Raw genomic sequence first — 26,924 nt, 5'->3', positions numbered from 1 at the left:
ACATACAGAGTGGAACCTCCACAAGCAAAGGTAACACAAAGGGTATCTTCTTACCTCTAGCAATTGAACTGCTCCTTCATGTTCCTTCTTAGCTTCAACCTGAGCCTTGATTTTATAAAAACAGAAAAGGGAAAGGGAAAGAGGAAACAGAAAGAAAAAAAAAATCAGTTAGTCATACCACATGTAGTATGCTCTAACCACAGAAAGCAGCATACTGTATACTCAAATCCCAAGCCAATTACGATTTTGAAGGGGTGGCTCTGCCAATATTACTACAGAGATTTGGTTCCAAGCCACTGAAATAACTGCTTATTTTTAGGAGACTGAATCTCAGCAAATGTTAGCAGCACTGGTATTTTGTGGTACAAAGACAAGCATGCTCAATACACTGCGAGACAAGAACACACCAGAAGTATCTCTGAAACCCTTTACATTAAAACTGAAAAATGAGCTTGTTATTCTACATTGCAGGAGGTGCACACACCTACAACACCAGCTAGGAGAAAGCAACACAAAACCTAAGCTCATTCTTCACATGTAGCAACAGTGTTATCATCTAAATAAATAGTTCACAGAACACTTCAAGGCAACCACAAAAAAGCTTGTCTGTAAACAGGTGTGCAACATTACAGTCTGTTCAACTGAGACAAAGAAGAAAAGAAGGAATTGCAGAAAAGTTTATTTTATGGTAAGAAATTCAGTTATAAATTTCTGGTAGGGAAAAGTCTAAACCTTTGTGTTATGCTTACTTTATTTCCATTTAAGTTTTCACTGTCTTCTTTACTGAAGCCTGCCCCAGGTAAGCAAAATGTTTTATTAACCATTTTATCAGGCTGAGAGCAGTATGATACACTAACTTTGCCTCTTTGCTCCTTTATTAGTGTAACCCAAAGACCACAGTCTGCACATTCCTCATCAAAGGCAAGTCTTAAAACTCTCCAATTTTGCAAAAGTCAACACCCTACAGACTTTCTAATTTAATGGGCCAGAAATTCCCATGATGGACACTGGCACAGCTATGTTAACTTCATTTTCATCATCTGTGAGGGCTACCCTACTCTATTACTGGTTTCAGTGGAAGCTGGGTCAAGCCATAAAGTCACAACTGAAAACATACATGCAAGCTATACTTCACTGTCATGCACAGTAATAAATCCTCCTTCAGACCTGCATGCAGAGTCATATTTCTTCCTATACTGTAATAAGTCTTACTGATAGCACCTGATAAATATTGGCTCCACGAACATTACCAAATATGATGACAGGTGACATAAAGTCTTGTGTTGTCCATCATTACAAGTTTAATAAAATCTACCCAGAATATGAGTTCTTGATAAAGGATTAGAAAACCTGCATCAATAGCTATCTCTCTTTTACATCAAACTGTCTTGTATTAAGGCTTTCTTGGAGAAAAAGACCATCTGATTCCCCATCAGCACAAAACCTTGATGAACAATATTATATTCTTCCTTTTAGGCTGGAAATCTGATCAGTGTGTACACATACTAAAAAACACAGTGGATTTTTATTTAGAATATCAAAACATATCACCAAATGCATCAGACTGCACCAGCAACTTCCTTTGTTTTGAAGTACACATTTCTGCGTTTCATCAGGAACTTCACAACAGCAACAAGATAGACACACTGTGAAACGCCACCTGTTACTGCCTGGGGAGTCACTACTTTTAATTTTATGGTACTTTTTAAAGTAATTAGGTGACTTCAATTAAAAAAGGAAGAAGGAATTTAACACATATGTACTTGGTACATTGGGAGGTCATCTCTGGGTGAAATGTGAGTCAGCAATTCCTGTTTAATGGTGAAAAGCTTTATAGTTACTTAGGTAACACATTTACTTAAATTATTTTCCTGTCAATATACATTGCACTGTAATGTTGGAAAGGAGGTGTGTTGGACATCCGCAGCCTAGAGGCTACAGAAGGACAAATTAATCTGTGCTTATTTCCACTACCATACCTAGAGAGTCACAGGATCTTGCATAACTCTCTACAAGGTAGAAATGTGCACAGCATAGGTATCCTCCCAAAATCTTCCTGTGTTTTGAATATTTTCCCTCTTCTACCCATACAATGTACGAATCTGGTCTTCATTCTTATCCTGTTGAATTAATAATAACAGTACAGAAGCAACTAAGCATCTTAAGCATGTTATGATGGAAAAGAATCTGACCTTGGAAGGTCTGAAAATCAAATCAAGGCCTTTTTCTTGTTGAGTGGTATCTAGAATGAATATCACAAGTGGATTTTGTCAAGAGATGCGATGGCTGGAATGTTTGTTTATGTTGTCACAGATTCTTATCATGAAAGGCAATTGGAATTAAAAAAGACAATAGCGACTTAATCTCATTCAGAATTAGATGTTTCAGGGCAGAAACAAGTACTTGTGCAAAGTCCAAGGAAAAATATTTCACGCTAATGAATGAAACTAGTGGGAAGGATGAATTATTTCTTAAATGCTGCTAAGTAATGTATAGACAATTTGTTCTGGTGGATTTTAGTATAGGAATTCTAATCTAAAATTCTAGTAAAACTTCTGGTAAATGATTATTAGATAGTCATTTTTAACATCAATAGTCTTATACTCCATGCTACTTCAGGTCCACTGAACAAGAATTTAATCACTGGCTACAGATGCTGAGTTAGTCACATTGAGTACAATACCACATACAATAAAACCTTGTTTGTGTTTGAAGCCTGTCTTGCTACAGCTTAACAAAAAATGACTGGAGAAAACAGTATTACAGAGATTAGTTTCCTGTTGCCAATCTGTAACAAAAAGACTCATGTAATGTGGATTTATTAGAAGAAGGTAACAAAATTTAGCAAGAAGAAAAGCCGCACCTTTTTTTGCTTTGCCAAGAAATTTAAATCCAAAATTTACATGGAAGTTCAAATAATGACAGGTTAATATAACTATAAATGAGTTTTTGAAATATGCCCGAATAGATTAATTGCAAAAGGCTAAAAGAAAATTAACTGAAGATCTCATTTGGCCAAGTGAAGTTTTTCTATTTCAAGAAAACTATTTTAGATGCATCTTTTTATTCTGCTGAGAATGTCTCTCCATGCCAATTCTCTACCAAATTATCATTAGCATTATTATTTGTGTTTTCATCTAGTCAAGCAACTGGAAAAATCAACAGTAGTACTGAGACAACTGCAGCTTTTGCAACTATGGTGCGCAAGTACCTTGACAAGGAATTGACCTGAATCTAATTTAGTGGAGATAGATGATAAGAACTGCCACTGTCTGGAACAGAAAGCCAAAAAAAATCCTAACAAAACATTATTATGTCAGTGAGAATGATTAATTGTTCCAGCCAACTGACAAGAAAATGGTGGATTCCCCTATTTTGATTATAGAATCATAGAATCGTTAGGGTTGAAAAGGACCTTAAGATCATCTAGTTCCAACCTCCCTGCCATGGGCAGGGACACCTTACGCTAAATCATATCACCCAAGGCCTTGTCCAACCTGGCCTTGAACATTGCCAGGGATGGAGCATTCACAACCTCCCTGGGCAACCCATTCCAGTGCCTCACCACCCTAACAGGAAAGAATTTCCTCCTTATATCCAACCTAAACATTCCCTGTTTAAGTTTTAACCCGTTACCCCTTGTCCTGTCACTACAGTCTCTAATGAAGAGTCCCTCTCCAGCATCCCTATAGGCCCCCTTCAGATACTGGAAGGCTGCTATGAGGTCTCCACGCAGCCTTCTCTTCTCCAGGCTGAACAGCCCCAACTTCCTCAGCCTGTCTTCATACGGGAGGTGCTCCAGTTCCCTGATCATCCTCGTGGCCCTTCTCTGGACTTGTTCCAACAGTTCCATGTCCTTTTTATGTTGAGGACACCAGAACTGCACACAATACTCCAGGTGAGGTCTCACAAGAGCAGAGTAGAGGGGCAGGATCACCTCCTTCGACCTGCTGGTCATGCTCCTTTTGATGCAGCTCAGGATACGGTTGGCTTTCCGGGGTGCAAGCGCACACTGCCGGCTCATGTTCATTTTCTCATCAACCAACACCCCCAAGTCCTTCTCCACAGGGCTGCTCTGAATCTCTTCTCTGCCCAACCTGTAGCTGTGCCTGGGATTGCTCTGACCCAGCTGTAGGACCTTGCTCTTGTCATGGTTAAACCTCATGAGGTTGGCATCAGCCAATCTCACAAGTGTGTCGAGGTCCCTCTGGATGGCATTCCTTCCCTCCAGCGTATCAACCGAACCACACAGCTTGGTGTCATCGGCAAACTTGCTGAGGGCGCACTCAATCCCACTGTCCATGTCAGCGACAAAGATGTTAAACAAGACCGGTCCCAACACCGATCATGGAATGAAGACCAGATTCCTTCCTTCCTGACATTTAAAGAATGAACAAATATTCCTGAACCAATATAGATGGAAGCAATGGAAATACAGAGGAAATAGATGTATTTGTATCAATTTTCTCCCTACTGAGGATTTACATATATTGGTCAGGTTAATGTTAGCCTGCATTAACATTTATAAATCAATTAGTACAGCCATGTAAACCCAACAGTAAACATCCACTTGTTACAAGTGCATCAGCAATCATGCAGGAACCAGTCTGGTGGTTGCAGTTTAAATTCCTTCAAACCAAGAGATCTGTTCCGTGACCTGTGCTCTTGTCACTGCAATTCACTTTTCTACCTGACTTTCCCTTTCTCCACTTACCTTCTGCAGGAGTTCAATTTCCTGCTGTTTGGCGTTGAGAACAGCCAAGGCTTGCTCATGCTCCAACTCCAGCTGTTGCCGCCGTTCAGCAGCCTCTCGCATATGCTGTTTCAAAGGAAGCAGAAAAACTATCAGGAGACTTTAACGCATTCTACCTGCAGTCAAACATGCTGCCATTCCCAGGCATGCAGATATTCTTCTCTACATTAAAGATCTCTGGTATCACTGGTAGGCAACAGGGAAACTGGATGGGATTTTAATATGGTCAGTACTTAGAGGCACATCGCCAATGCTAAACTCAGGCATTCTGACAGCAATCTCTTAGGATATATGACTGTCATTGCCAGTGATATGCCTCTGTGATGCACAAGTGAACAGTACCCAGTTTATTCATCAGGCACACATTTATATATGGCATTTTGCTGAAAAATTAAAGATTGGGACTAAAAATAGCTTGACAACTCCCTAAGTGCCTCTTTATCTATGATACGCTTTTTTTGTGATTTGTTTTGCAAATGATGACCCACAGAAATAGCTTACGTTTGCTAATCTCTATTATTTATAGCAAATTAAAGCAAAACTACCAGAGGTCAATTTGAACAGAAGTGACTATACGGTACTCAAAACCAACTTTCAAAGTACAGTTGCTACTAATGATTCAAAGCAATATGATAAAGGTTCTTGGGAAGAGCAGAAACTTGTCAAGATACCCTTGCAGATAGAAATCTTTTTCATTACAAGTTAATATTATTCTCCCAATATCATTATAACTTTCAAACACCCTGTTCATAAATGGGAGTTAAGAAAGATCTCTATAGATTCTGATCTCTCTGGCGAAACTGGGACTAAAGGTTTTTATTTTCCAAATTACATATTATTCCCATAATACTCACAGAACAGAGGCACAATATCTTATCTGCAGCACCATGAGTTATTTCACACAAACCTATTAGGAATCAGCACATGCCTAATTGTGTATGGGAGAAAATTTTATCAAGCATATTGCTAACCTATGTTACTCACAACAAAAATGGACAGCACAGGGGGGCTGCCTTCTCTCAATTTGGGCATGTTTGCAAAGAAAGCAGAAATGTCTCCAATACTCCCCTTGGCCTCTGCTTGGGAAGTTTTTAGTTTTATTTGATGTATTAATTAGAAACAACAACAACAAAAAAATCAAAGATCTTTCCAATTTACCAGTTTTCACTCTCAGCTAAGGCTTACTTTCCAGGAATGTTGTGAGGATTCAGTGTCCTGACTGTCAGCATTTCTGAAGTATGCACATAGAAAAGTATGCACATAGTAGAAAAGTTAAATGGATCTGTTAAGGGGTAGAATCTATTCTCCATATTTAACAAGGACCAAAAATAATGGTTCTGATTCTCACCTCATCTGAATGAACATCACCTATTTTTGCTAACCAGTATTATGATTTAAATTTACTGAGCTCAGCAGCTTCCATCAAGTCTTACGTAAAACTTGACAATGATGGAGCATCAGCATATTTCTTATATTCAAGAAATAGTGGGGCTATCAAGTCATTCTTACACCTTTAATTATTAGTAAGAAACCAAAGGTCTCACTTCATTCTCTCAAGATTTAGTACCAGATTTGGTACAGCATTATTTGATACTGTTAAGTTCTTATTACTTTTACAAAAGCTACTACAGAACATTTCTAGTCCTTTGGAGACATCAATAAATAATTAATACCATGACCACACAGTGAATCTATAAAATTCAGCTTTTAATTTCTCTGTTTCCTAAAATATGTATTTAATGATCTACAGTTCACAGATGTTAAGGTCAAAAGAAACTATTTGGTCATCTGTGTAAACCTAAAAGTACCTCTCTGTCATTTTTAGTATTGTCATGATCTACTTACTATTTAAAGCAGCAAGGATCTATTCACCCCAGCATCTGTCCCTCCCCTGGCACAGCAATTAAATCTCCCCCAAACCAGAAGCAGTTCCTCCCCTCCTGCTCTGCTCACAAATCGGTTCTGTCTGCAAATCTGTTTTGCACTTCATATCTGCACATCAGCTGTTGTCATTTCTTCTTCCAAGCCTGAGGGGAATAGGTTAGGGAAGTAGAGAAGGACTTCAGGAATCACTAGAAGACCAGCAGGGAGAAAGCTCTATGCTGCTGAATTTCTTCTGCATCTTCCTTCAGGACTGACTTTTACAGTGATCACATTGCCATGGTTTTTGAAGGTGGTTACATTCCATTTGTCCTTGCTATCACTGTCCTTAATGTGAAGCGGGTTAGAACTTTTTAGACATGTATATTTGCAATTTTCTTTTTGCACCCTTTCTAGAGGTCCTAGTAATGTTACTCTAACGTCAGAAAGCAAATCCACATCTGAAATAGCTTCTTTCAAACTACAGAGCTAGATGGTTGTGCAGTATAAGCTGTTTCTGAAATAACAATTCAGGGACCCGCTCAAACAGTTGTTTTTCCAGGTTCCGCATTTCACAATGAATAGTCCATCATAGTTCCAACCATTTCAGTTGACTAGAGCTGCAAACAAAATAAAGGAAACAAAGGAACCCATCCTTTCCTATAGCAGGGACTCACACAGTTCTAAAATGTGCAACTGGTTAGTGCTAGAACAAACTCCAATGGCTTTCACGAACTAAAGTCCTAAAGTCTTGTTTATGAGACAGAACTCATACATGATGCTGAATGGGGAGTAAATTTAATTCCCACCCAAGTACTCTTACAAAAGGACTTCTCATCTGCGCTTGCAGATGGGTGGGCACCATTACAGTGGAATGAATGGGAAAAGCTGGCTGAACACATCAGAAAATCAGAACGGTTCTATGTGAGAGGCACTGTGAAGATTCTCAGAAATTAGCTAGTTCAGCAGTTCTTTATCTTCCCTTTTCTGCTGTGCTGATACATCCTGAATTTCTCAAAAGAGAAACTGAATTCCTCTTCTGACAGGGAAACAAGGCTAAATATTTCTCAAAACTTTCCAATGATTGGAAAACTGTAAACCATTTTTTCAAACTACTTATTTCCTGAGCATATGAGGACACATGTGAAATATACAATTAACTGCATCTGCTTGGGCATAGTTTAGTGCTAAAAAGGTTTCAAGACTATTCAAGGCTGTTCAAATTCTGCCAGCTCATAAGGATTCTGCTCAAGGGACAGAACTACCGAACATGAAAAGCCAGGATTCCTATATCCACCAGACAAGTCTGGGGTTATTTTTTTAGAAGGAGTTGTTAAACAGAACAGTAAGAATTATGAGATGTACAGGATATTTCTCTCACTAATATTAGAAGTATTACTGCAGTAGTAGTTAAGGAAAAATCGGTCAAATAACCAGATTCAGCTCTTCTACAGAAGAAATTTGGGAAAATTAAGTCAAATGCCTGCAGATAATCTAATTAAAGAGTGGAACTGTTTGGTATGGCCAAAGAGGAAAGTATGTTCTTTAATCTGTTTTAAGAAAACAGAACAGAATCCATTATTAGAGTAGTTTCAAGTGTTCAAAGCCATATAAGCCTCACAAAATCAGCATCTGAACAGGGTTTTATTGCTCATGAAAGTGGGGTTTTTAGTATCACAGGAGTCCAGACAATAATAATTTGTATTTTAATTTGATGAAATGAGAATTAATGCCAATTTATTTAGAGCATAATCTAATCCTCAGCTGTTTTATGAGCTATGAATTCACAGTTCATTTCTTTTCTATGACTTTTTTCCTCATATATTTCTACCACGAGCTCTCTGAAGTGAATTTCTGTAGCTATCAAGCTGGAATCCCACAGTCATCATAGAGGGAGCACAGACAAGCCAGACCTGTTGGCACAGCTTCTAGGTGTTGATCCTACTTTATAGGTACTAGCGCATGGCTCACAGTGAAACAGAAAATTAGTGATAAAGGCTGTGGAACTGCCAGGTTTGTATTCCAGAGAAGAAAAGGAAGGAAATAACTTCCTACTTATTCCTGGGAAAGGTTGTATTAGTGTAAAGACAGATAGCAGTGTATCACTCTTCTGTTTAATTTGGCAGTTTCATTTTTCCTTTCCCAATAGATGTGTTTCTTATTTTTATTATAATTCTAGATTTTTTCCATCAGTACCACCTACTGACTGGTAAACAGGACACTGATAATTCACTGCACAACAATACATAGAACAGGAAACTCCCCTCGGCATTGCCTAAATAGGTTATTTCAACAGCTCATGCTTCTAGAAGCTGCTATAGTAAGCTGGTTCAACAGAGCAGTCAGTTTACCTCTGATAACTCCACAGTCTTTTGGAGGCTCAGAAAGAGGGATGTGACTTATAACCACCTTTCATTTCCACCTGTGGCTGGCAGACCTCCTCCTCACCTCTTACACAACATTAAATAAAACTTGAGAGAGGGTTTCAACAACATCCTAGCAATACAACAAGCCAAAACAAAACCTCTCCTTAAAATTCAGATAGGTATCCATTTGCATAACTACAATCATCTCCAAATGCTCAGATCTATTCTGATGCAGCCAACAGCAAAACTACTTTTCCCATTTTTAGAGTGAGTCTGATGCAAGTCAAAATCATTAACAAATCCAACTTTAAATAAGCGACTGCAGTTATGACAAGCACTGGCTGAAGCCACTTAGCATTATTAAAACAGTCTGCAAAGAAAAGCCTTGCTCACAATTGAAGATCTCAGACCAGTTATTTGCACTTCCATCTCCTGCTCCCAGGGCATTCATCCCTCCTTTGCTAGTCACTTCAATGGTTTGAAAATGGAAAATTTTGGGCTTGAGAAGATGAAAAATAAGCAGCTCTTTGGCAGTTTGTCAGAAAAGTTTCAGCACCAGATCAATCTTACATTCTAAACAGACTTAAAACATCCTTCATTTTTCTAAATGGTCCAAATTACAGACAAGTGTTTACAATTGTTTTCTCTCTCAAGAAGTCTCACTGTAGTACTCACCAGTGCAGTTTACTCACTGATGCAAACAGCTGTAACTGCATGGCTTCTTTGTTGTGGGTTTTGGTTTTTGTTTGGGGTTATGTTTTTTAATAATCTTAGTTGCTTAATGCTCTTCAAGACATGTTTTAGTGGCAGCTTTCCACATCACAGCTTCCGTATTTTCTACAGCTAAGAAAAACTGGGAACTGTGGCTCATTCAAACTAGTTTGTGTTTCTACCACATCACAGATCCTTCTCCGTTACTCCTGATCCATCCATCAAGGTTTGGCTTACCAAGCTACTGACTTGAATCTTATTTAATCAATGAACATCAGCACTATTAATCAAGTAATAGAGGTACTGGATTGTTGGATTTTATGGCATTATACATACCTTTAGGACCTGCTCTAAGTTCTCCAGCTTGGCTTGGAGCTGGTGTTTTCCCTTTACAGCCAAATCTCTTTCTTTGGTCACTCTGAGAAGGGTTTCTCTAAGATGGTCATAGTCTGATTTTACCTAGAAAAAACAGAATGTCAACAGACATTCAACACAATAGAATGTAATCATTGTCCAAACTTATAATTAATTAAAACTATATCTGTCACAAACACTTCTGCATGTTAAAATGGGAAGAGGAGAAAAAGTTCAAAGAACTTAGGAAAGAAGCATGAAAGATGGAATGAAATGTTCATTGAGGAAATTGTGTGCATCTCATTCCGGCATACAGGAAACATCTTTCAACAAGGACTACAATCTGGCAGCCAAACTGTAGTTATGCAAATTTAGATAAGTATTAAAATAAATGACAACCAACTCCTTATTTCTCTGCATTTCAGAGGCATCAGAAATGGGTATACTATCTAGACACAGAAATCTAATATAAATATAGAAATATAAGTCACCTTTATTCTTTAGTATAAATTGACTTAAATTAAGTACCTTGGTGCTAGCTTAACCATTTCAGTAAGACTAAATCTTTCGATAAAAGGATTTTGTGAACCAATGATAGTGACTACTTCATAAACACACATAGAAAATAAGAAAATAAAATATTAAACTATTTTATCCTGCCATAGAAAAGTTCTTTCTTTAAATCAGATCAGCTGAAAATTTTATTTCTTATCTCTGACCATCTTATGCCTTTGTGTCACATATTGATATGTGACAACAGGATTTTCATAGCTTGTATCATATCAGGAACTGCAATTTTTACATTAAGACTGAAAACCCCTCAACAATAAACACCTGGGTAAATCAAATACATAATGTTGACATACTATTTCCACTTCCCTGCAATGCTTTTAGAAGGTAAGAAAGCAAAAGAAAGATCCATATTATTTTTAGTGAACAGTGTTCCAAGAAGCATCTGTTTTCCTTTGTTAACTGCAACACAGGGCAGAAGCACAAACAATGCTGGCAGGTTTATGGACTAAAGAAAGGCAAAGCAGTACCAAGTACTGGGATGCAGCACAGCCTTTCATCTGGGTGCAGCTCATGTTTCCTTCTCACTTTAGCAAAGGAAGTGACAAGTTTTTTTTTTTGTTTTCCCAATTTAATTACTGTAATTCCTTAGGATTTGTAAAGAATGAGTGGCATTAAAGCAGTCTCTGAGGTGGAGATCTCCTGAACCTTTTCTAAAGGAATGTTTTGGAAACTGATTCAGGCTTTCTATTTGCCTTCTGGCATCAGTTTGTTAACTTGCAAATTTTGCCATAGACCAAACAATCTAAATGGTCGCAGCCAGCCCTGGTATTCATCTTTGCAAGAGGGCTCTTTAGGGTGCAGTGGACTAGAAAAAAGAAACATGAAAATGGAACAAATCATGTTTTCCACAAGAACTGATGCAATTATTGTCAACCTCATGATTTTTTTTTTCTGTGCACATTTTTCTTTTCCTCCTCCCTCTTTTCTTTCTAACTGATGAAACTATTAAACATTGGATTTTCAGAATCTACTAACTTCCTGCACCCTTTGGATTGCATTTCATTGCTCAGATCAGTCAGTGTATATTGTTGAAGAATAATGGAGTGGAAAAAAAGGAAGCAATGAAGCATCACTGTCAACAACACAATTTTGTTATTGCCTGTGATTCCCAGTTTATTTACTGAGAGTGAATGAAGTACAATATTTTGAACAAGTTTCAAGAAAAGGTTATTTTCCTCAGGCTTTAGTTTTCCCTGTCTCTAAAACAGTTGACACCAACTTACTACCTTTGTAAAGAATTTGCTGAAACTTACTAGTCATCACAACCTGAGTGATTTTGGGGAGCTACTGAGCCTATGGTACCTTTCTGCTATATGCTTTTCCCAGGAACACTGATAACTTTAAATATTCCTACAGGGCATTCTTACCTATACTTTCTGCTTTGAAGATTGTATACCACATAGAATGTGGTGATAGACACATTTATATAACCCATAAGGCAGCATAAAACTTGATGAGTCTATCATTTGCTCTTTTTTTTTAGATAACATTTGTTCTTCAATGTGAATTTAATGCTCTCTTCAAGCAGGCTGTTTAAGAACATATGGGATATACATGAACTTGAATTACAGAGAGCACATTAAAATATCAATGCTCCCAGTGGCAAAAACAGTTGACCTAAATAAAGTGCCATCATAAACAGTTTAAATTTCATGGCAGAAACAGGGAACATTTTGATCTCTGATGTTTCTCTGTTCAATGCACCAATCAATTTAGTTTTCATCCCAAACCTTCACACTTGCTAAATGTGCCCTCATTTAAGTCAGTTATGACAGCCAGAATGCTGCTAAAGCATCTTCCACTTGCTGAACACTTGAACAGAAACTACTTACTGAACACCAGCTCACCAAAGCAAACCAGCAGTTTGTTTCACTGGTGAAAAGCTCCACCAGCCTTATAACCCACCATATGCCTTGATTCTAGACGTTATAGACCTGCCAATTTCTCAAACAACTGTTCAGAGAACATGACTGACAAAACTACCATGAAAATGGTATGATTTCAAGTATTGTGGAAATAAATTCTGAATGTATAACGCCTATTCTCTTTTTACATAAAAGCACTATCCCATATACATTCAAATGAACAGGAAAATAAGAGCCCAGAGTCACAGCACTCCTAAAGGCCACAAAATCTTTTCACATGTACTGGACTCCCAGAATGCAACTTTGTTTCTCTTATGCAGAGTACCAAAACTAAATCATGTAAGCTATTTAAATTTCAGCTTCATTTTGTGGATTTAAGGTAGCTAGCTTCTTTTTCCTCCTTTCTAGAGTCAAATTTCAGCCACTACCTTGTGCACAAATGAGCGGCAGTTTTATCTGTGCTACATAACAGAATGCATAAATACTCCTCCAGCCCCATTTGATTGGATGCAGTTGGCCTGTTTTTCAGGACAGCTCTCAAGGGTGAACAAGAATAAGTTATTTTAGGCAGGTTTTCCCCTTCAGGGCTGAGCCCTAACTCTGCTCCAACCTCCATCCAAAGTTGTACAGTTTCCCACTTTGTGATTAGTAAAATGTAATCTAAACTGCACAACCTATCCTCGAGCTCACTGTTTGTGGTAAAAACAAATCAAAACCAAAGAGAAAACCCTGAGTAATTACCTCTGAAAATCTCTTATATGCAAGAAGGAAAACATGAGGTCTGTTAGCAATCAGAGCACACTGCAAGGATGGCATGTAGTTAACGTTGCTAGAAGTGAAAGGCTACGCTTGCAGCAAGTCTCTGATTCTGCTGAGGCTGGGATATAAAATTAGTAGAGTAGGCATCCAGAACTGTAGCCTTGTGCCTTTCACAGTATTGAATAGATCTGAAGACACCCATAGTATGACAAATTCTGACACTGTAATAGTAAACGGTAATTTTATTATTTAGTGGCTAATGTGTCGAAGGTTGATATTTTAACTTCGTATTTTAAATTCATTTTACTGGATTTTTCAAGGTACCTCAAGCACTTCACTGCTGTAGGAGCCAAGCACTACCTAAAACAAAGCATTATTAACCACGCAGTTCTTCCCTTTCTAATAGTAAGAGGGCTAACATTTTTTGTGTCACCAACATACTGAGCCTTCACTGCATTAATGCTGCATGCTATTTCTGTGTCAGCTAGAAAATAAAACTGCCTAAGTAAGACTTCATGTGCCTTGTGAAGAGTGAAGGCAATGTGTAAACAACAACAAAGAGGAAAAACGTTAGGAAAGGGAGAAATTCTAGACAGAGGAATAAAATTAAGTGATGCTATTATACGTGTCTTCCTCCTATCATAGAGTCTTTTTATATAAAACCTCAGCAACAGGGAATTTCAGGTCTGCTTCGATACCAGATACTACACCCAAAATGCAGAGTACATCCACAGCCACGTCTGAATTTTAGTCATTTACATTGTCTCAGGAACTCATCAGAGCTCCTCTGGTTTGGAAATTCAGCAGTGGGCTACTCTTTGACACTCGCACGTCAGAGATATGAAAAGGTACAGTTACCACTGTTTTGCAAGCTTTGAGGATGGGCTTTCATCAGGGCCTATGGAAGTTACAGCTCTTCTGATATGAATGAGGTTGCCGAGCAACTCACTTCAGCCCTGTAGAAATCCCAGAGTGGAGTTTTATTTTTAGCTAAATGTAGCCCTGTAAAGTGGCTGGTTCATAATGTTTCTTCCACTGAATGCATATGTGGTGAGGTAAGGCACACCAGACTCTCCTTCCATGCTGGTCACCACGCAGTATTTGCCACAGATATAATCACACTCTAGTCAGAAACATATTTCTTGTCCCATAAAAGGTACAAACAAGAACTGAAGAAAAATGCTTACTATTAAAATAGCTTTTATATCAGGACCTGGAATAACTGAGACTATGCCATGTGCCATGCTACAGGGGAAATAACTACTAAATAGAGCTTAGGACATTTGGTGCTGGACAAGAGATTTTCAACATTATATTGTGAAATATTAAAATTCAAAGAAAAAACAAAGGGAAACAATCCACTTTTATCCACTCTGCAATCTGATCGCTGTAACAAATGAATGTATGAGATCTGTGCTCATGATGTTACCTGGTCATATTGGAGTGCTTTGTGGGACACACTTGCATACTGAAGGCTCAGGCGATTCTTTTCTTGCCCAGCATCCTTCAGTTCATTTTCCTAAAACACAAGTAAAGAATGTTACAGACCATTCTTTACAGCACATCCTATTAAGTTCTTAAGGAAGCAATGTTTTTGCATTATTTGGTATTAACAAACTATTAAGAGTAATATCAGGCACAGAGCCAAAAGGCACTGAAGGTGCAGAAAGCACAGAAGCAGCAGATTAGCTTGCAATTACAGCTGGCGTTCTCATAAAACCACGTTTTCAGTAGATGATCTGATTAAAGATGTGCAAGCAAAGAGAGATGATATGAGTTAGAGGCCTGGTGCAAACAAAAACAATAATAAAAAAGACCTCCTTGTGGATGTAACGAAGAGCTCAGACCTGGCTGTCTCACAGCTGGGACAAGAGAGGGACTTGGCTTCCAGAAAAATGTCATGCTATCAAACTTAGGTCTTCAGAAGGCATTCTGAGGTCAAAAGCCCACAACTGCAATGTATAATCATGTACACAGTTTTATGCACACCTATTTCAATTTATTTATAATATATAATAAATGAATATATGCACATTCTAACACAAATATTTTTAGAATCCGACTAGACCATCTGTGTACTACACTGGCAGCACTATAAGGAGGAAAAAAGGACAAGTAAATAAAACTCAAATATACAGTCAAACTAGACATGCAGAAATGCTTTGTCAGGTCACACAAATCAAAATACATGCAGCTCAGGAGAAAACTGCATAATCCTCTAATGTATCTGACAATTTCTGTTTCACAGAAGCTGAAAAAGGTAGTTGTCTGTGCTGCAATCTTCAATTCAATTCCTTATGAAAGTTGCAATCAGTCATGCTGGGCAATCTGTAATCTTTCCATCCTACAGCATGCACTAGACATTCTCTTCTGAAAACACTGGTTATATGTGCCAAAAACTATACTAAAATTGGTGACACTGAGCCCACTTCTGACTGATATAAAATTATTTCCAATATTGCACCATTAAAACCCACACTATCAGCAGATTTCTCTACTAATTCTGCTGAGGTGTAAAGAAAAACTGTTCACATGTTTTATCACAATTTCTCTCCAAAATTCTCAATATAAAAAATCCCAACAAGCTGCCAATTCCTGATTTACCAATATAAGCCCTAAAAAAAAAAGGTAAATATTCTTATATTTAAATGGTTTTCAAACTGCTTGAAACAAAAATGTGCTGTATCAAGCATACCTTTCTTAAATCTCTGCACACAAGATTCATGTTTTAAATAGAACACTAGTGTCTTCAATTAACAGAAGTTGTTAAACTGTGTATCTAAATTGTTTCCTAAGCATCATTTCTTGAGCATCAGAACCAGTGAAGCAGACAGACTGCTGCCTACTGGTTACATGACTAACATCTAAGAAGGCAGGACATTCAAATCTGTTTGAAATCGGCCACTGGGTTCAAAATTATAAAGTCAGCTAAACAAATAGTATGATCATATGAATAGTTTCTGTCTACAGAAAATGAGATTAAAATGTTTTATAAAACATTTCACACAGAAAACGCCATTCTGAGTATCAGCAACTTTAACATATGAATTAATTCCACATAAGATCCTGCTATGCCCACCCCTGGAGTGCCAGTCTTATAGTTAAATTTGAACACAAAGGATAGTGAAAATCAGTTTGGTTTAAATAATGACATGTTACAGCACCACCATGGTCCAGTATCAGAACATCTCATCAGCTTTGGGAAACTGTTCTCCCGACTACACGTCAAGTGCTCCTGCACTGAACTAAACTAAGAGGACAAACTGCAGCATGTTCACAGTCTCCTGACTGCAGATGTACCTGGCACATATGCAGCTCAGCAATTATAATTTCTCAACTCTATCAAAGCTGTTATTCAGGGTGCAATTAAAGTGGCAGTCAAGTTCTGAGAGATGCTAAGGGCCTGAGGGCTAAAATGAGAATTTCTTCGCTTCCATTGCATTTGCAAAGGGGTGAATTAAATCAGTAAATATTTTTATAATAGCAACAAACGGCACATAACAGTTCCTTGGATATGCAAATAAATCATTGTGTCCTATTAATTGCTGAAAGTCACTTGTAAAGCATTACGCGTCTATTCTGCATCTTACAAGATGAAAACCAGCTACACTATCTGCTCTGAAACCTTTACATCAGCAGGCTCTTGTCAAGCCAGATTTGACATTGACTTTAATGAATCCATTTCCACTTGTTACAAATCAATACTACTCAGCTGACTTTAATGAGGAACAAGTGACAACGAGTTACCAGGTTTTAATAATGTTATTAAAAGGAACTCAACCAGAAATGGGGTGGTGGGAAGGGAAAGGAGAGGAGGAGTAATTGATGGCAATCTAGGCCAGCATCTTTCACACCCTACTTCAATTCTCCATAATGAAAAACAGTTTATGAAAGCTGGCACAGCAACTGGTCTGGGTTTTAGTTTTACCTAAAGAAAACACATTTTATCATGTTATTTGCAAGGATGACTAGAAGCAGGGCAGTAACCCCAGTTTCACTGGTCCTTAGTTATAGGCATACTTAGAACATTTAGATTGCTTGCTCTCAGAAAAAAGCATTAAGGAACAAAGAATAAATAATGCACCAAAGGTCTCAGAGCAAAAACATGTAGTAAAAGCCAGAAACTGAACCAGTCTTGTAAATTATTTAGCCAAGTTCCTTTATTGGGCTATGGCTTCCAGAAATTATTCAAGTCGTAATTACTGAAGACTCAGAAATTCCCACAATATTAGTTTCAATTTGTTGACTTGAGTCATTTCTCAACAATGGACCCTTAAAACAGAGGTTCTGACAGAAGAATTCTTGTAAGTTCAATAGTTTAGCTATTACGTAGTACTAGCAGTCATACCCCTGGAAGTAACCCATGATGTGGTTAACTGAAGCAGCACATACTACTGCCCAAAGCACAAGCTAGTTTCTGTGCAATATGTATAAATAGTACTTCAACGGTTATGCTGTCTCTCAAAGTTCCTCACAACCAGTTTCTCCACTGTTGAATGTTTCCAGATGCTATTACTTGGAGAAGCACACTCATTCTATAGTACGGCTTCTACAGCTCATGTTCTCTCATGGCTGTAATAGCTATGCATTGTTGTAGTTTGTGACTTTCTGCTTAATGCATCAATTTCAGTGATCTGGTCCCTTAACAATATTTGCCTCAGCATTTTCCAGATTGGTTAAAAATAAACCTTCAACAAAACCAGACCAAACTTAATCCCAGCTACCCCAAACTAAAATCCAACTAACAGGCAATTAATATATTAAAAAGAGAACTGAAATCACATACAGGAAGATGACAATTTTACTGGGTTTTTTTTTTCTATGTACAAACCAGGTAACTCAAATTTCCGGTATAAATTCTTATTGGCCCATGGTCAGGCTCTTAAAGTTGCCAGATTATGGCTGCTCCTCTCAAAAGCGATGTCATATCACCACTTTGTATACATTCATTTAATTGGGGGCAGAGTGGCACAAAAGAAGGTATTTTTCATCTGGGGGGAATCTGACACGTTTGATTGATTACCTTTTTACTATGATGTGAGTTGGTTTCATTTGGATTTATGGCTGGATCCTGAAACAGCTTTGAAACTTCAAACACATTTTAAGCAAGACAAAAATACCCAGGTTCTCACACATGAAGGCTACGCTTCCTTAAGATGCTATACTCAAATAAGTATTTTTCCATTCTCTCTCCTTCACTTGTCAGCTAGCATTGAATGCATTAACAACAGGGCAGCACTTCTCACTTTAGCTCTTACAACTGCCAATTCCAAACAGAACCTCCAAGTCAACAGAATGAAGAGGTCAGCAAATACATAGCGCAGCCATCACAAATGACAGACTTACTAGCAATAGGCTGGACATGAGCTTCTTGCCTCCAGCCTGCTTGTGAATGCCAGGGATTCCCTGCTACAGACTTCCTCCTCTCAATTTAATACTACCAAATTCTAAAAGGGATATGCAAAGAGACACCACTGTTATTGCTTGGACCTAAGAGGGGATTTTGTGGGATTTCACAGTTAATTTGGACCTTGATCTAGACTTTAAACTTCTTGACAATAGACCAGTACCAGTCAAAAAAACAAGCCTGTGGAAAGCATTACAACGCACTCTTCCCTCATCCTTTCTAATTTTTTATACAAACAGTTCTGACTTCTTCTTACAAATTTAATGAGAGTTTTGTCCATTTTCCCCTGCTGCCCTCTCCCGTTCTTCATTTATTCATGTATGTAACAATTCTGGCAATTTAATTGTGCCTAGGAAGCAACACTTAACTGGGGTCAAATGAGGTCTACCATTTAACCTATGCAAATCAATCCACTGCAACTGTTAATAAAGACAAGTAGAGGGAAGATTAAGAACTCATCAAGCCAGTTAGTCCAAGACACAGCACAAAAGCAAACACTGACTAAATGTTAGCAGGCTAACGTGCAAGTGAAAAGGAAGCAGTACTTCATATTCCAAAAAAGCTTCTCACCAGTCTCCTTGAAGGGCTTGAAGAAATTGAATTACTAGTCTAGCATGCATCCAAAAATTTTACAAATAGGGAAATAAGAGTGGAAAATTAATGATGAGGAAAGAAACCATAGAAGCTGTATGTAGCATTGAAAGCATTGTCCCAGATTATCATCAACTAGCTCCAGAACCAAACCCAAGCTTTTTCTAATGTATGTAGGCAGAAGCTGCACACAGCTTAAGCTTCTTTACCGAGTTAAATGCATGAAGCGCAAGCCATACTTCCATGTATTAAATATGTGGTGGTATGTCAGTCAAGCTTTATTCATGTCAGGACCATAATTAGCATAATTGGCAAAAAGAAGCTGAAAGGTTTTTAGCATGCCAGTCAAAATTCCAAACAGCAAGGATCCTTCCTGCTGGATGTAAGGAATGCTTCAGGCATTCAGCTCAGAGTTGAGAAAACAACACTAAGGATGATCTTTTCAGCGTCTGCAAAGTAAACTGAATCAGAAACTGACAGCCCTCTCAAATGTATACAAACACAAGCAATCCTGCAGTGTGTTATTTTTAAGGGGTGCCCAAAGCACTGCATGGATATAGAGACTCACACACCAGTACATACTTCACAAAACATGAGACAACTAATAAAACATCCATTAAAAATATATGAAAAAGAGACATATTAAAAATAAATGGTGTTACCTTATATATAAGTTGCATCTTTTTAAGTGCAGAACAGAAGGCAGAAATGTGTGTTCGTAACAGAGCAAAAGTAAAAATTCTCCTACAGATATAAGGACTGACTATAAAACACACGGTAGGAGGATGACTTCCGCAGATTTAATACAATCTGACACCACTGCCTGGGTAACAAGGTTCTACATTGCCTGGAGAAAGGCATCTGTTGCCTTGTGTGCTAGTGTGCTCATCCATCAATTATTTTTCTTAAAAAAAATAATGCTATGCACTATTCATTTATTTGTAGCTCTTTTTCTTTGAGACTTATTTCTGCCAGTAACCTGGAATGACTGTATTAGAACACTCTGATGATAATCCCCTGTGATAGTTCTCTATTTTGATGTTACATGAATAGAATTAATCCAAGAGAAAAGTGAAAACCTCCAGTCCACAGGTACTTAAAAAGGAAAAATGAAGAATCTTCTGATCTTCTCTCATGTATTTTTGCCCTGTAAATGACTCATTTCTAAGGTCAGGTTCATCACCACCAATTCATTTTTTTTCTTCTTCTCAGAGCTAGATTTGAAAGGCAAAACTGATTCATCCTGGATAGTACACAGTAGAGCTATTTAAGAACCTTAACATGGACAAGCTAACAGAGCTAGGCAGAGAGGCACAGCCTGTACAGCAAACTGCCATTAAAACCTTTCTGATTTTCTCTTTGTAATTAGCATGTGGACGACACAAGAAAAATACAGGCTGTCCTCCATAACTCTAACCACTATATAGCATAGCATGGAACCAGGAGGAAGCACTTTTCACAAGAGGTGCTGCTGTTCTGGTACTGTTAGTTCATGTTCTGACACAACTTACATTATATCTGACAGCTTTGGCTGCATACCAGTAAAATAAGCCAAAGGAAGCACTGAAAGATGCTGAATGTCACCTCCCTGTTCCATGAAGGGTACACTTCTGCTCAGTACAGGCTTCCACAGTTAACTCTGAGTTAGAAGGTTGCACTTCCAATAAATTACACATTTTAAGTTAGTGGCAAACTATTAAATGCACTGAAAAATAATCGAACTAAAGACTCTTTTTTTGAGGTACTTTACTATTTCCATTTCATTCATCCTTTCAATTGCCACGATAAACTACATGTTAGCAAGTAGTACAGGGAAGTAGACATTTTATGATATTAACATTTAAAAACTAAGGAATTTCTACAGACGACATTAACAAGCATCATAAGTTTTTCTACTACTACTCTGAAGATTAAGGAAGATGTACTCAGTAATGCTTGCATTTTAAATAAAATCACAATTTAATTTCCTTTATTTTAAAAATAGGACCTTTTGCATGCAAATTAGACTTTGTTCTAACAAAAGAAAACAAATGCAGCTCTACCCCCTCTAATCAGTTGGCTGAATTTAGCCTAAGAAACACTGTATAAAAATAGCACTCCTTAAAAAGCGGTACTAAATAAGGAGCACAGGAACCCTAGCAGTTTATTGGACTTGGAAATCATCAGTGTCTTAGCACTACAGCCACCAGACCAGATGTTATGGAGGAAGCACAAACAATTACTGCATGGTATTATTTTATACTTCAATAAGTCTCTTAGGATAACAAGCTTTGCGCTACCAACTCATTTCATTCACACTCTTTTTGTCTGTTTCTCATAACCTGTCCGCACAATCTTTTTTCTACCATCTCAAAACCATCACCCCCATGAGAACACTTATTTACACTGCCATGTTCTGCAGGATCAGAGAACTGAACTTCTGGAAGATTCTCCCATTTTAGAATCACATGTAACCATGTTTGATTTGCTTCTCAGACTACAGCCATCACTGAAAATTGCTCTCCCTATTATTTTCTTCACCTATGGCACATCATATGTACATGATAAGACCCCCTCATCTCTTTCTATAATGAAAATGGCTAAAGTGATAACTTTAGATAGCTCTAAGTGCAATGGTTTTATTAGCATCCATACTGGTGAATAAATACCATCAGCCTGCAGATGTTTATAATGAATTACCTTATATGCAAGTCCTCTTCAAGACTACTTTTGGACATTCCCCAAGAAAGCACTATTTAATATTTGCTATTATGTTCATATTTTATGATGCCTTGTTTCCTCCATAAGGTATGTGGAATGCATCACCAGAGTCTACACTCAAAAGCCCCAGTGTCTTCTCATACATCAGGTCACAACACAGAATAAAGCTTCTAATTGGCAGTAGGTGGCATTACCTTTTTTTTCTTGTAACTTCTGCAGAAAGTAACAAACACTATCCCAACAAGCAAAGACAGCAACTGTTATGTTTCCAATATACCCTTTTAAAACCTTCTCAGCATTTGCAATGAAATGTTAGCATTGGATAGCTGCTTAATTCCTTAATGGCAAAATCATACATAATCTTGCTGTGGAAACATACTATATGTATGTATAGCTGATAACTGAAGAATCAATTCAAGGTAATTTTAGGCCTATCAACAAAATAAGGGGAAGGGAAAGGTCAGTTCTCATCAATGGCGAGTTATTTACGTATGTTAACACCTTAATACTTTCAACTGATCATTGTTCAAAGAACAAAGTTATGCAGTATTAATAATGCTTTCATCAGTGACCATACAAAAATTACTTTGATATGCATAAGCTTTAATATAAGCTTCATACCAAAGTAATTCTACCACTGACAACACAACTGTTCATAATTCAGCCACCCACAGCACCTTTACAATGTGCTCTAGCTTTTGTTCAGGTTACCCTCCTGACGATAGCCAACTTACCTCAAGTTAGCCAAACTACTACTTAGTGTTTCCTTAACAAACAAGCATATTTGGTCACTTGAAAGATTTTACCTTTCAAATAACATCCAGCTGCTGGGAGTATAAACATAGCCAAAGATACAATAAAAATACATTTCTACAGCCTTTAGTAGTGAATCAATCTTAATATTACAGCAGTGTTTTCCCTTGGACAGTATTAGAAAGTTAATCAATTTGATTTGTGGGCTGAAGTAAAATCAATATTTACTCAGGGGGGTTTCTTTCAATTATTTTTACACTCACTTTTCAACACAATAAATTAATCCCTATATCTGACAGAAGGTCTAATTCTCATTTGCTGTGGCACAGTTCTAGTTCCTTCAGGGACAGCTTATACCCAAGGGAAAAGAAAAATTATCCACTGCGAAGGGAGAAAGGAGTGAAAAAGGTCCCTGGTCTTGTATAAAGGCACAAAGAAAACACAGTGTAGGTTAAACATTAACCCCACTTGAATGCTGTTATCAAGCTTGCATGATCTGAACGGGGCATTCCCCACTGCCCCCTTAACAAACATTTTTTTTTCTATTTTACTATCAATACCACATATTTTTGTTTCACATCTCCAATTTCAGTAAATCGTTCTTTTGTGTTGAGTCCACTGGATGTGCCAAAGATCTAACACTTCCGTAGGTCAAAACAAACACCACCAAATATTTAAGAATAATTAAAATTCATAGCATGATTTTAGTGCTTTCTGCACAGGCATGAATCTTCACACTTTGGGATAATTCACAAGGAACTTGCTATCTGCATTTTCCACTTCCATTTCACTAGTGGCAGAACAAAACAGATGAGCTAAAAAGCATGAGCAAAGCTGTTTTGGTAATGACTGGAGCTCATTAGGGCTAAAGCTGCAAAAGAAAGCATCTATTCAATTATCTACTAAGTCATTAAGGTTTCCATTTGCTGATCAACCAAACACAGAGTGCAGACTGGTAAACAGCAATGTGAACTTGGAGATTGCTCAGTAGAATACCTTACAGCATCCTCTAAAGACCATGTGTATTCTTATTCTGCTAGCACACCAGTTGCAGACGCTTTTAGATAGGTATAGCTCATGGAGAGATCTTGTCAACTTTGATTAAACTGTCGAGTTCATTGTGCTATTTCTTATAACAGAAATTTCTTACTCTTACTGGAAAAGAGCAAAACCATTTCTTGCTCTCTTTCACAAGGTAATTGAAACACAGTTAGTTAGATCAGCTTTCACAAATATTTCTCAAAAAGCTTTCCTTTTTGTCATGCAGAAAGAGGAAAGAACAGCAAACCAGATCAGCTGTTGTCATGGTAACATCATGCCCCAGCAGGTGAACAACTCAGTCCCGTGGCACTAAAAAAGGATGAAATGTGCTGAACCTAAGCATAATATCAACTACAGCTCAACAAGCTCAGTGCTTTTTTGTAGACTTGCATATTTTTAAGCAACACTTCAGAGAGGCAAATGTTAAAAAACCTGTGTGAACTCTGGTGACACTAGCAGTTATTCAATTGTCTCAGTAATTTTATTAGGTAGAAATTCATGTTGCATAATTTTGGAAATCTCTATGCAAAGTTTAGCAAATATTTTAAAAAATTATAAATTACTTGGAAACAAAAGGCAGTTTTTCGTTTCAAGGCAGATAACGACAAAGATTTGCTAAATAGTGTTAGAAGTTTGATGCTAGAAGCATCATTCAAGAAATAGCTCTTCATGCTCTAAAAGTTGCTTTTCCAGAACAGGTAATAGTACAGCCTTCAGGTAAAACTGTACAATTGTTTTTTCCATCTTCTGTTAAACTAAGATAGAACATATAAACACCAAACAAACGTATGAGTTAGTATTATGGGCCACTGCTTTCCCTGCATGATTTTTTTAACAAAAGCTATACAAAACAATGCGCTAATCCTTCTAGGATCGAACCAAATCTCATCTACCTCTAAACCTTCCAAATCTACCTCAAAACACTTCACTCCCATTTACAGAGATCACAATGCTTCGTTTTCCTGCCTTGGGGAGAACAAACATGCAGATAAGCCATGACCCTTCGCCATCCGCAGGGCTCTTAAACAAATGGAAATCACCATGTATCACATTCTGTTAATCAAAGCTGTTTTCAAATCATTTTTTAATCGAGTCTAATTAATTGGAATCAAGAAATCCTCTGCATATGGAAGAAGGAACAGTGGCTACTTGAAGACAACTCTGCAGCTTGGAGTTACAAAAATGGCATTAGGAAAAGTTATTTGACAGAGTGCAAATGAAGACGATGGGAACAGTATCTCCACAAGAATCGTACTTCTGAGTATGTTGATTTTGGATTCCCCTCCTGGTTGTAGACATCCCTGACAAGCCAGGACAGTCACCAACAAGGAACACTCTGTAAATGTGGTCCTGGATTATTTGACTGGCACTGAATAGCAATAGAAAAGCAGACTCAGAGACAGATATTAACACACAAAATTCCTCCTGTGTATCACACCCTACACAAACACACAAGCCTTTAAGCCTTTAAGAACTACCAGAATTTCTTATTTTGCTGTCACAAATCTGCTCTATATCTCTGCAGTTTATAAGAACAATTTTCCAGGCATTTTTGAGGAGAGCAGAACACAGACAATGTATTAACAACAATATGTATTAACATATTTGTGCTAACATATCATAAGAAACAAAACAAAGTCTAAACAATGTATTCGCAGTTTTTCTTTCATCTTTTCTAAATCTAATTAATGCTGCCAGGAAGATAGTGATGAACTATTCTGCGTAGTATAAAATAAAAAGAAAATTAAATCATCAAGGCCCTAATTCATACAAGGCACTAACACCTTAAGAGCCGTGGAATATTGAAGCAATATATCTGAACCCGCTAGTATTTTCCCCTTCATTAAACACTGACACAAATCCCAAGAAGAGTCCTGACTGCTTTTAACAGTGGAGAAAATCATCAGTTAGAAATCTGCATTAAAGTTGCAGTCACACTTACTTCTTTGCTATTCTTGTCTTGGCAAGCATATTACTTGGCATCTCCAATTAATCTTCAATGTGCTTCACCATGACTAATCAGGTGTATCTTACCCTCAGTCTTAAAAAATTAATGATTTCATTACCTAGCATTACATGTGGTAACCGTAAAACATATTTCACTCCCACTTACTCAGAAAGCAGTCCTGTATATATGCAACTGCATCCATCTTCCCTCCTTAATGACACAGGCAAACAGAAACAGTCAGAGTCTCTTTCTGCTCATTCAAGCTGTACCACATCATACCCTTAATTAAAATCAATCTTCCTTACTAGCCGAAGCTGACCTTTTAGCCACTGCCTGGAAAGAGAGTATCACTCCCCTGGGGGCTGTTCAAGGGGAGGGTCTTCTTGTGCCTGACACCTCTCAGCCACCAGATAAGATCAGGCAAAAGCACATTAAAATGGGTAATTCAGTAAGGTACGATTAATATTATTTGTACAAGGAAGGCTGGCAAGCCACACTCAGCTTCTCACTTCCTGAAGTACATGAGGAAGGGAAGCTTTTTGTGATGCATCTGTAAATATTTACAGTTTGGTTTATTCTTTAAGTCAATTATTAACTGCTTGAGGCTGAACAGGAAGATTCTGCAAGGTTTCACTCAGTTGCTGTATTCAGCTTCTTATTACTATATTCCTTAACTAGACCAGACATTCTGGGACTTAAGGCATTTGTATTATTTCAATAACCAAAGTTTATTCATAGTTATTTCCATGATAAAACCTTGACACATTGTGGAAGCACAGTGTTATTTTTTTGCTACTTGCTCATTTATTGAGATGTTTAAAATAGTTAGAGCCTGCAAAAGGATTTTGACTTATGCCACTCAATCGGAGCACTAGGAAATTCAAATTCTCTTTGCCCATAAAATCTTTTAATATAGGCATGCATTACTCATATCCTGAATATAGCTCTTATAATCTTTCTTGATGTCACTTCATATAAAATTCCAATGATTTTATGTCTCTCTTAAAAACATATGCAGTCTTTGCTATTGTGATTTGTGCATTTGCGGGTATTTAATCAGAGTTTTATATTTAAAACATAAACAACCTGAGAACAGCCCAGAAGTCTGAAGGCCATCAGGAAAACCAACCAGGAAGAGTCTAATCAGAGCATAGAATTCATCTTTGGTGTAAAATGTCAGTTGATCAGCAAATAATCATGAGAGAAATAGAAAGGAGAAGAATAATGATGCAAAATATTTGAT

The 26,924-nt window shown here is 37.6% G+C and overlaps 1 protein-coding gene across 10 annotated transcripts in view; it reads right to left on the bottom strand.

Annotated features, from left to right (window-relative positions):
• The window catches only part of RIMBP2 (RIMS binding protein 2), a 136,889-nt gene that overhangs the window by 43,066 nt on the left and 66,899 nt on the right, over positions 1-26,924 (bottom strand). For 9 of the 10 annotated variants that reach the window (XR_009745720.1, XM_061466153.1, XM_061466152.1 and 6 more), the window contains exons 6-9: positions 14,671-14,760; positions 10,027-10,149; positions 4,715-4,819; positions 55-105 (exon numbers count right to left, since the gene is read on the bottom strand). Coding sequence is in view for 9 of the 10 variants with exons in the window: in XM_061466153.1 (XP_061322137.1) it covers positions 55-105; positions 4,715-4,819; positions 10,027-10,149; positions 14,671-14,760 (369 nt within the window). In the remaining variant the exon portion in view is untranslated. Of the gene's footprint in view, positions 1-54; positions 106-4,714; positions 4,820-10,026; positions 10,150-14,670; positions 14,761-19,901; positions 19,935-26,924 lie in introns of those variants that run through there. The other variant, XM_061466155.1, reaches the window with a different exon arrangement.

This window comes from Pezoporus flaviventris, unplaced genomic scaffold, assembly GCF_033815535.1.
Source record: "Pezoporus flaviventris isolate CSIRO_AGI_PZ_B2104156 unplaced genomic scaffold, CSIRO_AGI_Pfla_v1 ptg000041l, whole genome shotgun sequence".
NCBI lineage: Eukaryota > Metazoa > Chordata > Aves > Psittaciformes > Psittacidae > Pezoporus > Pezoporus flaviventris.
This window is presented reverse-complemented; position numbering and strand designations above follow the sequence as displayed.